Source organism: Acomys russatus, chromosome 13 (genome assembly GCF_903995435.1).
Source record: "Acomys russatus chromosome 13, mAcoRus1.1, whole genome shotgun sequence".
Classification (NCBI taxonomy): domain Eukaryota; kingdom Metazoa; phylum Chordata; class Mammalia; order Rodentia; family Muridae; genus Acomys; species Acomys russatus.
In genome coordinates this window covers 1401946-1418189 of record NC_067149.1, presented here as the reverse complement: position 1 = coordinate 1418189, position 16244 = coordinate 1401946, and the positions used below count along the sequence as shown (strand labels likewise).

Here is a 16244-nt window from a genome sequence, read left to right as displayed (position 1 = left end):
AAGTGCTTTGGAAGGACAGAAAAAACAAAAACAAAAAACAAAAACACCTTCTTGAGAAGTTTCAAAGTGCCCTGACGCTGTGGTAAGACATGGCTACTGCAGCCTGGGGGAGCATCACGGTACTCGGCTCAGCCAGCAGCAACCTCCCTCCAGGACTGCTGCCCCGGTCGGTTCCTGCGAGTCTCCTGGCAGAAAGGGCACAGTTATGAACTTGCCCAGTGTGCCCGGCCGTCTGCGCCTGCCAGCGGTGATGAACAGCCTCCATTCAGGGGACAGCAAGCTTCTCCGCCATCAGTTCTACCAAACAGAGCAGCGGACCCCAACGGATGGCATCTGGGCCATCGTCAAAGGGGCAGGGCCTCTCTCCTCCCACCTCATCACCTGCTACTCACTGTGCAGAATCCATGCATACAGTTTTTGCAAATTAAATTACTTCCTTAAAATACAATAAAGTATCATCCCATACAATTCTCTTTGAAGTCTTTCCAATCTCTCTCTTTTTTAAAAAGATTTATTTTGTATACAGTGCTCTGTCTGCAGGTATACCCACAGGCCAGAAGAGGGCAGCAGATCTCACCATAGATGGTCATGAGCCATCATGTGGCTGCTGGGAATTGAACTCAAGACCTCTGGAAGAGCAGCCAGTGCTCTTAACCTCTGAGCTACCTCTCTAGCCCTCCAATCCCATTCTTAAAATTAATTTATAAGCCAAGTGTGGTGGTACACACCTTTAATCCCAGCGCTCAGGAGGCAGAGGCAGGTGGATCATTGTGAGTTCGAGGCTAGCCTGGTCTACAAAGCGAGTCCAGGACAGCCAAGGCAACACAAAGAAACTCTGCCTCAAAAAACCAAAACCAACCAAACAAAAAACAAAACAAAACAAACAGACCAAAAAAACCCCAAAAAACCAGCAACAACAAAAGCTTATAAAAATGTGCAAAACCCAGCACCTGAATTCAAATAAATAGGACAGAGAAGTGGGAGGAGCTAAACATTTGTTGTCGTTGGTTTTTTTTTTTTTTTTTTTAAATTAAATTTAAAAACACCAGCTGCGTGTCAAAGCAGCTGCAGGGTGAAATGCATGTGGAGTCTGCTCACAGCTCTCAACTGCATTCCTTTTCTTTTCTTTTCTTCTTTTTTTTGGTTTTTCAAGACAGGGTTTCTCTGTGCAGCCTTGGCTGTCCTGGACTCGCTTTGTAGACCAGGCTGGCCTCGAACTCACATCGATCTGCCTGCCTCTGCCTCCCGAGTGCTGGGATTAAAGGCGTGCGCCACCACGCCTGGCTTAGCTGCATTTTTAAGTAAGGCTCGCTGTGCTCAAAATTCACGCTGGACGCCCCCACTGAGGTCCTTCACCACACCCTCCTTGATCAGCCGCAGGAGGAACTTGGTCTCTGTGGTCACGTTGTGCATGATTTGCAAGTTCATGGCGCTCATGCACTGACTGTCAAAGTAGTGCAGAGGAGTCCTGGGTCGGCTGAGGTCATATCCGAAGCCTGCCAGGCTGACTTCATCACACAGGTGTGTGGCTAAGACCACCGCAATGACACCGATCGTGGGGATGTTCTGGAGAGAACACAGACCAATTTATTAATTTTTAAAAATGGCACTTTAATTAAAAAAAAAAAAGATTTATTCATGTATACAGTCTTCTTCCTGCATCTACACCTGCATGCCGGAAGAGGGCATCAGATCACATTATAGATGGTTGTGAGCCACCATGTCGTTGCTGGGAACTGAACTCAGGACGACGTCTGGAAGAGCAGGCGGCACTCTTAACCTCTGAGCTAACTCTCCAGCCCAATACTTTAATTTTTTTAGTCATTTAAAATGTGAGATTATAACATAATTACATTTTCCCCTTAATCCCTCCCCCCAACCATCCTACATACCTTTTTCTGCTGTCTGCAATCATGGCTTCCCTTTTCAGAAACTGTTATTTGCATGAATGTGTACACGTATAGTACGTGTATATTCCTAAATAAAACCTGCTGGGTCCATATGATGTCACCTGTGTGTATGCGGTAAGGGTTCATAAACTCTACTTCAGAGCGGACCCCTTCCCAGGGCACCCATCTGCCTCTGGAGCCCATCCGCCTGTGGGGCACACTCTCCCTTGCTAGACTCTCACTCCTCCCAGAAGGCTACCATTCGCCGTTGCCAGATCATTTTTATATACACAGCAGCTAAGCCACACCAGAATTAAGGACTTAAAATGTTTGTTCTTTCTTGATCTTTACAGTTCAACAGACTATGTTTTTATATTTTTAAGATGTGTGTGTGGGTATGTGAGCGCGTGCATATGCGAATCCATGTGTGTGTGCACCTGTGCACTTGGATGCACATGTCACTGTGCATGCTTGGAGGTCAGGGACAGGGCCTGGAAAATGATAAGGGTAGTTCAGACGGTTAATATCTGTCCAGTCCCAGGGGAAATGAGGCTACTGTAAAATACAACAGGTGTCCCTGTCTTTACTGATTATGATAGTGGGCTAGATAATACCACTGTAATAATTACAGGCTGATTTTATAATAAACATTATTAGATATTTTTTATATTTTTCTACCACAGTGTACACACACAGACAGTGGCTGGTTGTGTGGTCCTGGTGACCGAATCCAGGGACTGGCTAGTGTTGGCAAGCACTCGATCAACAACTACATGCCCAGCTCCTAAAAATCACCTTGGGATAAATATTCAGGCTATGTTTTATTCAGTATTTTGCTACTAATGCCATGGTGAACATTCTTAACTGCCTGAGTGTGAAGGTTCTTCTAATCTATAAAACCTTTATAATCAAGGTTTTAGAGCAACATTGTTGGGTAAAGGGAAACCCATTCTTTTGAGGCAGAGTCTCACTATGTAGTTGAGTCTGCCCCTGAGCCTGCCTTAAGTTCCTGAATATGGGAATGACAGTGTGCCACAGTGCTCAGGCAAGAGAATTCTTATTTTGTAACTTAACAAGATTTTATCTTTATAATTTGTGTGTAAGTGTGTATGTGAATGCAGTGTGAGGGTAGGGTGTGTTGTGTGTCCCCGAGGAGGCCAGGAGGAGGCACAGGATGGCCTGGAAGTGGAGTGCACACTGTTGGGATCCGTCTGATGTGGGTGCTGGGACCTGGATTTAGGTCCTCAGAGAGAACAGTATGTGCTCATAATTGCTGAGCCATCTTTCCATCTCTGACCGGCTGTGTTTTAAGTCAAATCATACTACTAACACAGGAAAAAGTCAGTTTACTCTACCTGCATTACTGCCAGACCAAGATCTTACCCAGCCCTTTAGATTTTTCTGAGAAGGTGAATAAAAAACCAGTCAGGTGTTGGTGCCTGCTTGTAATTCCTGGAGGCACAGGCAGGGGAACGAAGGGAATTTTAACACCAGTCTGATCTACATAGTGAGTTCTAAGCCAACCAATTGTCACTTAGTGAGAGTCTATTTCAAAAAAACAAACAAACAAACAAACAAAAAAGCAAAATAAACTACAACAAAGAAAGTGGGTTAAAAAAAAGTCAACATGGTTCTAACTTGTTTTTATTTAATTACTGGGCACTGAATATTTTATTATGTATTTTTTGTTTATTTTATTTTATTTTTTGCCAAATATTCTTAATTTTTGTCTATTTATGCTCTTGTTTTGTTTTAGCTTTTAGAAGAATGCTTTGTATTTTGATCATTTTTACTTGGTCGTACATGTGCTAAATCTTATTTAAGAAGGATTTCTAAGCTGGGTGGTGTGGTGGCACGTGCCTTTAGTCCCAGCACTCTGGAGACAGAGGCAGGTAGATCTACATGAGTTCAAGGCCAGCCTGGTCTACAAAGCAAGTTCCATGACAGCCAGGGCTATTCAGAAAAACCCTGTCTCAAAACAAAACAAACAAAAAACTACTCGGCCCCTACTCCCCCACCCCTGCAAAAAAAAAAAAAAAAAAAAAAAAGGTAACAAAAGCATTCTCCACAGCACCCCCTTCTGGGGAGACATGCTAGTTGCAGGTTGGCCACCTCCTCAATGAACCTACAACAAAAAGGCTTTCAAATTAGGCTACAAAATAAATCATCTGGGTACAGACCACAACACTGACAAATAGTATCTGAGTGTCTGGGATGGGGCCAGACAGAAAAGCCCTGTCTTAGAGGGTGGACTTCATTTGTGATCATATGTAAAGTGCTGGTAAGTACCAATTCTTAGTATCTTGTACAGATAACATATCCAGAACCTTTTAAAAAATTAATAAAGTGCCTCTTAGTGTGGTCCTGGGGCGACGTTACCTTAATTAACATCTCAGTAATCTCAGTAACGTAAGGGTCACTACTCTAAAGAGTACAGCCGGGAAGAGCCCTGGCACCCAGGAGGGTAAGAGCCATCACACGGGGACTCACCTGGTCAGCGAGTCCGTTTCCCTCCCTGCAACCCTTTACCACAGTGCCTCGTGTCATGGTGACCCCCAGGCATAAAACGATCTCATTGCTACTTCATAACTATAATTTTGCTGCTGTTATGAATTATAATGTAAGTATCTCACATGCAGGATACCTGATGTGTGACCCCTGTGAAAGGTCGTTTGGTCCCTAAAGGAGTTGCCAACCCCCAGGTAGAGAGCCGCTGTTCTAAAGGTACAGAGGAACCCACACAAAACTTGAACAAGTTTGTTTTGTTTTGTTTTGCACATCAAGAAAAGTTAACTGAGTAAGTGACAAAATAACCTTATCTGAACCCCAGAATCTCCACTGAGGCTCTGTGTACTGGAGGATGTCGAAGGCAGTTTCTTGGATGATAACTGGGTTCAAAATCCTGAAGTGTTTCGGCTGGAGTGGGATTTTTCTTGTCACTTGCTTCCAAAAGAAGAGCCGAACCCAAAATGGCTGAGGAAAGAATGCAAGCAACCATTAGGGATGCTTAATGATGCTGTCCTGTCAACAGAGTGAGGAGACACTCACTGCTCATCAGGCCAGGTCATGGGCTGGACTCAAGCTGTACACAGCTGACTGGAGACTAGTCATCTAAATGCACGGAAACCCCATAGTGCAACCCCGAAACTTACAATTTACAAGGGTGGTACAGACCTGAACAGAAAGGACAGAACCAGTCCCCAGGGAAGACCAATTAACCGGCTGGACTTGAGGGTTCTGAGCACTGGGGTGCTTGGTTGGATGGGTCCTCACCTCGTACCTGCTTTCCACTGACTTTATGTCCTAGTCTCATGAAGTTGCTTAGCAACTGGCTGTAGGCCACTTCATTTTCCATCAGAAGTTTTATGCATTAGAAAATACAGAGGATCACAATAATCTGCAGCAGCTCAGGCTCTGGAGCTACACGCTGCTCCATCACATAGTATGGCCTACTAACTTAATGTGTATTTTAACCATAGTGTGTGTGTGTGTGTGTGTGTGTGTGTGTGTGTGTGTGTGTGTGTGTGTGTGTGCATACATGCGCATGTGTGTGCGAGCACGTGCATGTGTATGTGTGTGTGTGTGTGTGTGTGTTGGCCAGAGGATGGTCTCTGGGAGTCTCTTCTCTTCCTACCATGCAGCTCCCGAGGATTGAACTTGGGTTGTCAGGCATGGTGGCAGGCGCTTTTACCCTCTGAGCCAACTCCGCTGATCCCATCCTTAGTTTTGCAGATAGATATTTGTGATTGGTTTGATGACTGAGCTCTGAAAATTACTTCACTTGAGTGGATAAAACCACAAAGTAATGTTAATTGATAATTGGAAAGACAAGAGCAGGAGTCTGACCAAGTGGGAGTCTCTGCCTTTCTAGAGGCCTCTGGATTTACTCCAATGAGAGGACCCTGACTACAGCATTTTGCACAACAACTTTGGGATATATAGGTATAGATATATGTGTGTGTGTTCATAACACACACACACACACACACACACACATATAACCTGCAGTATAGTTTACGTTCATCCAGGCAAATCTCACTTGTTGAACTAACTAAAGCCATTCAATGCCAAGTCTGGAAAACAAGGTGATCAACCTCAGATGAGCAAGTGTGGTCCTAAGGTTGGTAACAAGTATGGTACCTCTTTAGCAATGACCATCATTTTCACATAAAAGTCTTCTCCTAGTCTTGGGTTCTTTGTTTCTAAGACAGAGTCTCATGTAGCCCAGGCTAGCCTCAAACTCTATGTAGTGGAGGATGACTCAGATCTTATCCTCCCAAGTGCTGAGATAACAGGTATGCAGCCCTATACCCGGCTTTATGTGGCGCTAGGGACTGAACCCAGATCTTATGCATGCCAGGCAAGCACTCTACCACCTGAGCTGCATTTTCAGTTCTATGTGCCAATTCTGAAAGCATTTTGCAGCAAGAGCTCTGAGGGGTTTCTACAAAGAGGGAGAATATAATTTGAAAGGCAACACAAAAGTATGTATTCTACTGTGTCTATTTAAAAAGAAAAGTCCATATTGTGATCCAAGATGCTCCCACTTTTTACCAATGTCTGACTGACAGAAGAATTTCAGTTCTAGGCTGGGCGGTGGTGGTGCACGCCTTTAATCCCAGCACTCGGGAGGCAGAGGCAGGTGGATCGCTGTGAGTTCAAGGCCAGCCTAGTCTACAAAGTGAGTCTAGGATAGCCAAGGCTACACAGAGAAACTCTGTCTCAAAAAACAAAAAAACAACAACAACAACAACAACAAAAAAAAAAAAAAAAAGAAAGAAAGAAAGAAAAAAAAAGAAAGAATTTCAGTTCTTACCAGGGTTTCGTTTTTTATCATTGCTTGAAGCCACTTGAAATCAACACTCTTAAATAAAACAGTAACAAACAAGTCATTCGAGTAGTATTCAGCATCCGACAGTGGTGCTCCCTCTGGGTAAGTCATTCTTATAGTAGTTTTATTTCCAACATGTTCAGAATAGCCCTCAACTGGTGCACTGTTTAACCTAGTCAAATAGAAGGAGGGAGAGGAGGAGGAGGGGAGGAAGGAGAGGAGGAGGAGGAAGAAGAGGACAAGGGAAGGGAGAGGAGGAGGGAGAGGAGGAGGGAGAGGAGGAGGGAGAGGAGGAGGGAGAAGGCGGAGGAGGGAGAAGGGGGAGGAGGAGGAAGGGGGAGGAGGAATGATTAACAAAGGAAGCCATTAACCATCTTGTCATACCATGTGACACCCCAATATCCTATCCTATGTCTTCCACGATCAGGACGTCGGTGGAGTAAGCGTCCCAGTCAGTGGCCCTGTGCCTTACGCGGCCTGGAGTCCACAGTGGAACACCAGGATGTAACCTAGACTGTCAACTTAAGCGGTTTGATATATCCTTGTATTTTAAGCTCATCTAAGACACGTGGCATTTGGGGCTTTCCCGGATAGGAATTTCTTTGAAAATCTGCTATTTGCTCAGATAATTAAGAGTTCGTGCCAGAGTTCCAAAGTCTCCTGAGTACTTGGGGTTACAGAGATGTGCCACTGCGCCTGGCTAGCTAATGTTCTTCTGAAATCTTATAGAAGTGTCTGCCACACAGTTGTGTCTAACTTTTCTACTTCGTGCCTACTTCTTCTTCCAGATCTTAAACACCAAATCCCTTGGTTATGAAACCAGGCCACTCAATAGGCCAAAGCATGCACTGGGTCAGACTGTTCGCTTTTTTCTGTTTTGAAAACGAAGGGCATTATTTACATAAACAGATAAATGTCAATAAAGTCTATAGATTAGGTCTGAAAGCATTAATGTATGGATACAATTTATTAATTTTCTATGTTAGCTTTCTGCTCCTGAGTGTCACGTCCTTGTTTCCAGGAAAGTCACACTCAAGTTCTTATGGCTTGCTACTTGCAGCTTCCAGAAAGGGTTGGCAGAGAGCAACAGCACAGCTAGCCTCCGGCTTTCAATGGAGCACCTTGAAGTCCTTATGACGCTTCAAAGCAGTGAGCACTTGACTGAAACCCAATCCTGATCTTTTCCTGGGCTGGGGACATGTATGGCATTGATATCTTTCTAATGATGCCACAGGGTAGCAGCCACACGGACCTGAGAGGAAATGACTGGCACTCTGCACTGTGCCTTATGACCATGCTAGGATGCCCACCCGTAGGCTAGGCAGCATCCATGTGTCCCCACTCCTCCCCTCCCCTCAGATGCACGAATGGGCTGACGGGGGAAGGTGGTCTTCCTCAATGGCTCTTTGCCTGACTGAAGCCAGAGCTCACCAGGATGACTAGTCTAGCTAGGCAGCCTGCTCAGGGGATCCCCTCCCTCCCTCTGCCACCTGAGCCTGGAATTACAGAGCCTGAAATTTATAGCTGGGCTGCGAGGCCTCTCTGGCATTCACTCAGACTCTGGGGACCTAAACTCCAGTCCTTGCCCCTCAATGCACTTTTGATGGAAATTTATGCTGGGTGTGCAGGAGGAAGCCTCTTTGTAAGCCAGGGAGCATCTGTACAGACACAGGCAAAGCAAGCATATGGGTGAAGTGTTGGCAAGCAGGGTTCTGGGAGAAGGTAAACAGGAATTACCTGTCCTACCTCCACAAAATTATGAAAATAATTTAACCAGTCTTTCTTTTTCTAACCAGGTTCCAAGCACCCTTCACTGTGACTGGTGCACAGGAGCCTCCCTGTCCTTGAAGTCCTCATGCCCAGTGTTGCCACCCCAAGACACTGAGCATTGTTTCTGGCCCCTCCCAGCTGTCTTAGCCCGTCCCCACACCAGCTAGGGTCCCTCACTAATCCATCCCCACCTGACTCCTCTCTCTGTCTCTGTCTCTGTCTCTCTCTCTCACACACACACACATACACACACACATACACACACACACACACACACATGCACACACACATACACATGCACACACACATACACACGCACACACACACACACACACGCACACACACACAGACACAGACACATACACACACACACATACACATGCACACACACATACACATGCACACACACATACACATGCACACACACATACACACACACACACACACACGCACACACACACAGACACAGACACATACACATACACACACACACATACACATGCACACACACATACACATGCACACACACATACACATGCACACACACACACGCACACACACACAGACACAGACACACACACACACACACACACACACACTGCTGTCGTTCTAAGCCAGCTTCATGTCCTCTAGCCACCTGTCCTGGAACTGAAGGTCTGCACTGTCTGCATCCGGTCTACTCGCTTCTTTCCCACAGCCTAGCCCTGCACCACCATATGCGTGGTGGACCCTGGACCTGTCATGCACAGTGCTAGTTGCACAAAGGCATTAATTTGTCTTCTCAAATGGAGCCAGGTACAAGGTTTTAGAAGCCTCTAAACCTTCTATTTAAGCAGTAAGGGACTTTGTGTCTTTGGTGGCACCAACTACTTGTGATGTCACCTACTGGGCTATTTCTGAGAAGAAAGCACTTAACACTGCTGGGCAACAAAAGGCCTGAGTGGGTGGCAGTTGCTCCACACCACCGACCCCTACAGGACCTGGCCTACTCTGCTCCACTCTCAGTAGCCTGTGGCTCCCCCTTTGCTGCTTCCTGGTTTCTTTTCCTTGCCCCAGCCCTCTGCTTCCTATGCTCTCTAAAGAGCAAATGATGGACATAACCAACCATCCATCCAACCAACCATCCAACCAACCAACCATCTAACCAACCCATCCATCCAATCAACCAACCAACCATGCATCCAACCAACCAAAACCCAACAAAAATCCCAAAACAAGCAAATAAAAGCCCCAAACCAAACAAGTAAGCAAACAAACAAAACCCCATTTAAAGAGTTAGGAAAGTCAAAAACCCCAGGATGGCTGTCTACTCCTTGCATTGCATTCTAACTGCCCTGGAGGCTGTTTGTCCTCCTAGCACTGCCTCCCAGGGCACACTCACTATCCCTAAACCCTGCTCCCAGAGCCAAGGTGTCCCCCATAGTCTTTGGATCCCGCATCACTCTGTAGCCCCTGCGTAACCGTACTGTTTACCAAGCCCTCCCATCCCTCCAAGCCTCCCTCTTCTGAAAGGCCTGGCAAATGACTCCAGCCCACAGCATATTGAATCTAGGATAAGCACATCTGGCCGTTTGTGGTTTTGTTTCAACACCCCCAAGAGTTGAAGCAGGCCTGCTGAAGAGCTTCTGGTGCTCCTCTCTGTCCCCGAGTACAAGACTAAATTCTAGAGGAGAAAGGCTGGTTTTGAGCAGGTACCTTATCACCACATCGAACTGGTTGAGGGCGTGGCCCAGCTCTAGTCCACGGAGGATGCCCCCATTCCCAACAACCACACAGCGCTTGCAGTGCTTGGCTCGCAAGTGCTCGGGGACGTCATGCTCAGGCAGCAGATCCAAGAGGCTCTGGACGGTACTGGAGAGCTTCCGGAATCCAAACGGAGGGTCATACTTGAGCTCGGCTTCACTGGCCCTAGGCGCCTTCTGCACAAAAGGCTCCAAGTTCATGCTGTACCTGTGCTCAAACAACAGAGCCATGGCTGTCTTCGCGAACCTGGGCCGACATTCCTTCTGTAAGACTTGCTGAGCATATCTCTGCGCTCTCTGGAAGGGAACCATCAACACAGGCTTTAAAACCTCCCGGACACTAGAAACAGCCCTGTCTAGACACTCAATCACGTGATGACCTGAGCCGAACATTTGCCTTTTGGCTTTTTGGTTTTGCTCAAGAACAGGAAGGAAGCAGGGGGCCACATCACAGACACGAAACAAGGTGTCGCTTTCATTATGCCTGCGAGACAAACCTGTCACAGGGATATGGGCACTAAGATGACTGCACCTGCCTGCAGTATGCAAAGTGATCAGATCTACAAAAACACAAAGGAGACCAGTGGGACCAAGGACTGAGGAGATGGAGGAGCAACGAAATGTGTCCAACAGGCATGGTGTTTCGGTTTTGCAAACTGGAAGGTTCTTGGGGACCAGCAAGATGGCTCAGTAGGTAAAGGTGCCTGTTGCCAAGCCTAATGACCTGAGTTTAATCTCTAGGGCCCACAGGGTGGAAGGTGAGGCCTGACCTCCATACTCTGCAGCACACATGTGCATGCAATGAGAGGGAGAAAGTTCTAGAGGTCTCTCAGCTAAGTGGTAGGTTTGCCTGGCATGTTGCAAGGCTCTGGTTTGGTTCTTAGCACTGCTAAGGATGGTTAAAATGGTAAGCTGGGTTATGTGGTTTTTTTTAAAACTGTAATAATAAAGAGCTTCTTGTTTTCCACCCCACAGGGTAGCAAACAGTCTTGTTTGTCAGTAGGGTTAATCGGCTTTGGGCAGTTTGGACGACATCCTTCAGTGTTCTCAGGGAACAAGTGTCTGACCACACAAAACTTGTGGTTCCTGTGCACCTTTCCAGAGCTACCAGCAAAGAACAGCTGCCAGAGGCAGAGTCAGAAGAATTCCCGCATGCTGCTCCTCCATCTTCATGCTGTGCGCCGCGCCAACAGCCTTGCCCGCCTCGGGTACCTGCTCCCACGGACCCTCCTGTGTACATGGGTACATGCAGATACGTGCCTGAGGTCTGGACTTCCCAGGAGACCCATTTTTAGGAACCTGTCTTAAAACCTGTCAGTGTATGAAAGATTCTTTCTGTTGTGGTTTTAAACATTACCCCAGCTGTTTTCCCTCAGAGTCTTATTATTATCTTTATTTTAAATTACACTTTATTCTGTTTGCACGTGGATGTGTGTGGTGCATGTGCCTCAGTGCTCGTGTGTGTGTGTGTGTGTGTGTGTGTGTGTGTGTGTGTGTGTGTGTGTGTATGAATGTGGATGTATGTGCCTTAGTGCTTGTGTGTGTGTGTGTGTGTGCGTGTGAATGTGGATGTATGTGCCTTAGTGCTTGTGTGCGTGCATGTGCCTTAGTGCTCATGTGTGTGTGTGTGTGTGTGTGTGTGTGTGTATGTGTGTGTGTATGTGCCTTAGTGCATGTGTGGGTGTCCGGGGACAACTTGTGGGAGTCCGTTTTCTCCTTCCCTGGGGTGGGCCTAAGGGATGAGGCTGTTGCCAATCTTGGCAGCGAGTGCTCTTAACACATGGAGTCACGTCCCCAGCCATTATCTAACTTTTATAAAGATATTGTTTGAGGGGAACTCATTTTCCTCGTGTCAGCAGGCAACCTCTTAAGATATTTTACAAGTACGGCCTTGAGAAGCTGTGTAGTGCCTGTAACGGGCACAGTGTGCGTATTTTGGGGACAAATTTCATTTTGGAAGAGGGGAACTGACTGACCGTCTCACAGCCTCATGCCCGCTGTGGCACACTAAGGTCACTAGTGAGCTTCCTCTGTGGGTTCAAGGTGGCATTCCCAGTAGAATGAATCATTGATCTCTGCTGCTCACACTCCAAGGCTGAAACAGCAGCTTCTACACCTATGGGAAAGGATAACATTCCTGAGAGCAGAGGCTCACACCTCAACCGGCATCTTCCCAAGAGCAGGGGCTCACACCTCAACCGGCATCTTCCCGAGAGCAGGGACTCACACCTGGACCGGCATCTTCCCGAGAGCAGGGGCTCACACCTCAACCGGCATCTTCCCGAGAGCAGGGGCTCACACCTGGACCAGCATTTTCCCAAGAGCAAGGGCTCACACTTGGACCGGCATCTTCCCGAGAGCAGAGGCTCACACCTGGACGGACATCTTCCTGAGCTGTCAGTCCTCAGTTGGAAAGCCAAGCGAGGAACCTCTGGTGACCCTGTGTCCTTACAAACACCAAGCAGGCGAGGCTCCACCCATCATGGGGCCTTACTGCCAAACTGGGGGAGGTGAGGCAAACAGAAAGGACTGGTTGCTGTCTTCACTCGCCTCCATAGATTCCAGGTCTGGTGGTCATAGACAGCCATTTTTGGAGCCCTCAAGGCCCAACTCACCCCTAGAATACACGCTCCGCACATGGTTTCACAAATCACCTAGACTCCAGGGGGACACCTGCAAAGTATCAAAGGAGGCCCAGGAAAGCTGCTTGCTATCTAGGCAGACCGGAGGCTGTCAGCGAGCAGGAAGCATGCGTTCAGCTCACTCGTGCTGCCAAGGCTTTTCTTCAGGAGTTTCCTTTGGAAAGGAGTGAAATTTCATTTCATTCTCTGTCCTGGAAAAGCATTCAGTTTCAGGCTTCAAATTCAATCTAGTGCAATGTGAGCAGAGCCTGTGGACCAGCTGTCACCCTCTGCGGTAACCCTTCCCACACCTGCCTCCCAGGCGGGGCAGGAAACCCAAGGCCGCAAGCAAGCACAGCTAAATGGCACTGGTGACGCTGACACCTCCTTTTGTTTCCACTTGTTAAAGATGTGCTGAGCTCTGAAAGGCGTCTCAATCCTGCGGGATAACTTCTTCTAAGTACGGTGTACTTTGGTCTCTCCTTTTCCCTACATGGCGCTCATAAAAAATAAACAAACAAACAAAAAAATGCAGGTGGCTCTGAGGTGATAGCGCAGTGGACTGCTAGTGATGGGAAAAATTCAAAGGCAGAACAGCTCACTTTAAGGAACTGGGGTGCTTAGAGGAAGCAGTGGACTCTGAACATGGCAGCCGAATGAAGGACAGCCGACTGGACGGCGCCATGCAGGCGGCCCTGGGATGCAGAGAAGTGACGTTCCTCTTATCCTAAGCAAGGCGCTGTGTCAGATCTAGGGATGGGATAAGGGCGCTTGCTCTGCCACGTCATCCAGCTTGAGCGGCAGTCCACCAACAATGAAGAGTTAAGACATCTTGCAGGTCCGGGTGTCAATGGTCACCACAACATGAACTTCACTGACAGAATTAAGGTCAAGGAAATTTCCTCAGCAAAATCTCCATGCCATTTCCACTCCTTAACTTTGCGGATTATGTTATTTAGAAATACAAGTAAGTGGCATGATTGCAAACACACAATGAGGTTCTAGCCTCCTACCTACTGATTTTATCATTTCAGAAGAGGGGAGAGTTTTCAGAAAAAACTTCAGGTTAACTAAAGATGGGAGGGAGCCTACCTCTACCATAGCTCCTGGTGTCTGGGCCCCGGTTACTATAGGAACACCAGTCTCTTCATCCCTCTGAGGTCCAGAGCACTTTGCTTAGTGCCTGGCACAAGTGAGAGCAAAGGTCTCAGCCAGAATTTAAGGATGCTCAAGGGATGGACGGATGCCGCAGCGGAACCTCAGCGTGGCAGCACACACTTGGGCTCTGTGTGCAGTCAGCTGAGAACTGACTATACAGGGCTCTGAGGGAACTAACGAGTGTGGTGAGTGCCCCAAAGGAGTGAGTCCTGTTTGTGTGGTTTCACAGCCTTCAACTGTTAAGACAGAAAGGCTGGCAGCTTCAGATCTACTAATTAGTACTATCATCTTGGTTAAAGGCATGGACATGGGGTGGAAGGTTTAGTTAGTTTGTTTGTTTTTCACCTCTAACATATTTTTGGGGTCTGTTTTAAAGTAGGGTGGTAGCAAGGGCAGCAGAGATGTGTGCAGGGTGCCACTGCCTCAGCTCAAAGACCAGCTCTGCAGGGCAAGCCTGCTCACAGTGAGCATGGGAAATGGAGGACCACAGGAACTGGAAAAGCTGAGGAGTTGGGCCACAATTAACTATAAAGCACAGAATGCTGTCCCCAGGGTGATCTGTGGTCTTCAGTTCTCTGAAAGAAGAGTGGGCCAAGTTCAAATTGCTGCCACCACTCAGACTAAGCCTAAATTGACACAATATGCTAGTCTGTCCTCAAGTTATCTTTTAAATACAACTTTGCATCTGAGTTACATTTTCAATGTGTCTAAGCCTCCCTTCAGAGACTATTATTGGTCTTGTTAACAACTGGCACATTAAATTAAAAAAAAAAAATCCATAAACTCCACAACTGGACAGCTGTTCTCCCTCCCCTGCAGAATGAATGGCAGTTGGGCCCAGTGCAGCTGGGAACACTAGTATCTGACAGGGCGGGGCAGGACGCCACTCATGCTTCCAGATGCTGGATAAGACCAATGAAGCTAACAGGGTTCAGTCTTCTGAGACTACTCTTTTATCCACAGACACCAGGTGTGGTGGCACACGCCTTTAATCCCAGCACTCAGATAGTAGAGGCTAGCAGATCACTGTGAGTTCGAGGCCAGCCTGGTCTACAAAGTGAGTCCAGGACAGTAACAGCTACACAGAGAGACCCTGCCTTTTTTTTTTTTTTTTTTTTTTAATATGTCTCTAGTAATAGAGCAAAGGACACCTTGCTTCCAGCTCCACTATGGCTCTCACAGGCTTTCAGGGGTCATGTGCGCAATACAGTCCCTAGTCTCTCTTCCCCAGTGTGGAGCTACAGCACACTCTGTTATTCTTCCCTGTATTATTTGAAATTTGTGGATGTTGTTGTTGCTTAGTTTTAGAAACAGGGTTTGGCTACACAGCACACACTGGCCCAAGGCCAGCCTCAGCCTCGTAAGTGCTGGGATTACCACCGTGGTTACCATGTCCAGCTCCAGTGTGCGTTTTCAAATGGAAAGATGAACACATTATGCTAAGTACAAAACTCCAGCAACAAGATGGGGGGCTGTATTTACAGGAACCAGCCTTAGAGGCAGAAAGAGATTCATGGTTGCCGGGGTCAGGGAGTGACTGCTAATGGTCTTGGAGCTTCCTTGAGGGATAATGAAAAGGGTCTGTACACACATCGCCATGCAGCACAGCTCGGTAAACATGTGGAAGACCCTGCGCCATATGCTTAAAGCAGTGAATTTTATGATGTGTGAATTATATCTCACTAATGCGTGAATTATATCTCAATAAAGTGGTTAGAGAGAGAGAGGTTGAGAGGGAACAGGAGAGAGCAGGGGCAGCGCCAGGGTGATGGAGCCTGAAGGCTTACAGGTTCAGCTGTTAGAAATTTGACTGCGATCACAGAGCTTGCCTGAGGCAGAGACAAAGCAGAAACAGACAGGAGGTGAGAGCAGAGAACTGCCAAGAGCCAGCAGGCCTTAGACTCTCAGCAACTGGATGAACTAATGCAAATCTACTCTCAAACGCTTTACAGCTCAGACAGACTGGTAATCTGCTCACATGAATTAATATGAGAGGGAGTGTGACAACGGCAGAAGATCGCAAGCCTTTCCTCCTGCAGTCTGGTTGCTTGTCCGATACACCTTTTTGTCATTAAAGCCACCTAGGCAGGTCCCATCACTTGCTCTAAGGCAGATCTTCCAGGCTATGTAGTGTTCCCATCCTTTCTATGGCCTCGGAGATACAGTGCTGGGCCTCTTTTTGGTCTTTATCGGTCTTTATCAAAAGTCACGAGGGCTCTGAAGAACTTTAAAG

At 47.2% G+C, this 16244-nt stretch overlaps 1 protein-coding gene across 1 annotated transcript in view; it reads right to left on the bottom strand.

Annotated features, from left to right (window-relative positions):
- Positions 1–1288: 1288 nt before the first annotated feature.
- The window catches only part of St3gal5 (ST3 beta-galactoside alpha-2,3-sialyltransferase 5), a 39277-nt gene continuing 24321 nt past the window's right edge, over positions 1289–16244 (bottom strand). The window contains exons 4-7 of the mRNA XM_051154719.1: positions 10186–10529; positions 6706–6892; positions 4704–4862; positions 1289–1566 (exon numbers count right to left, since the gene is read on the bottom strand). Coding sequence (XP_051010676.1) covers positions 1318–1566; positions 4704–4862; positions 6706–6892; positions 10186–10529 — 939 coding nt within the window. The 3' untranslated portion in view covers positions 1289–1317. The remainder of the gene's footprint in view (positions 1567–4703; positions 4863–6705; positions 6893–10185; positions 10530–16244) is intronic.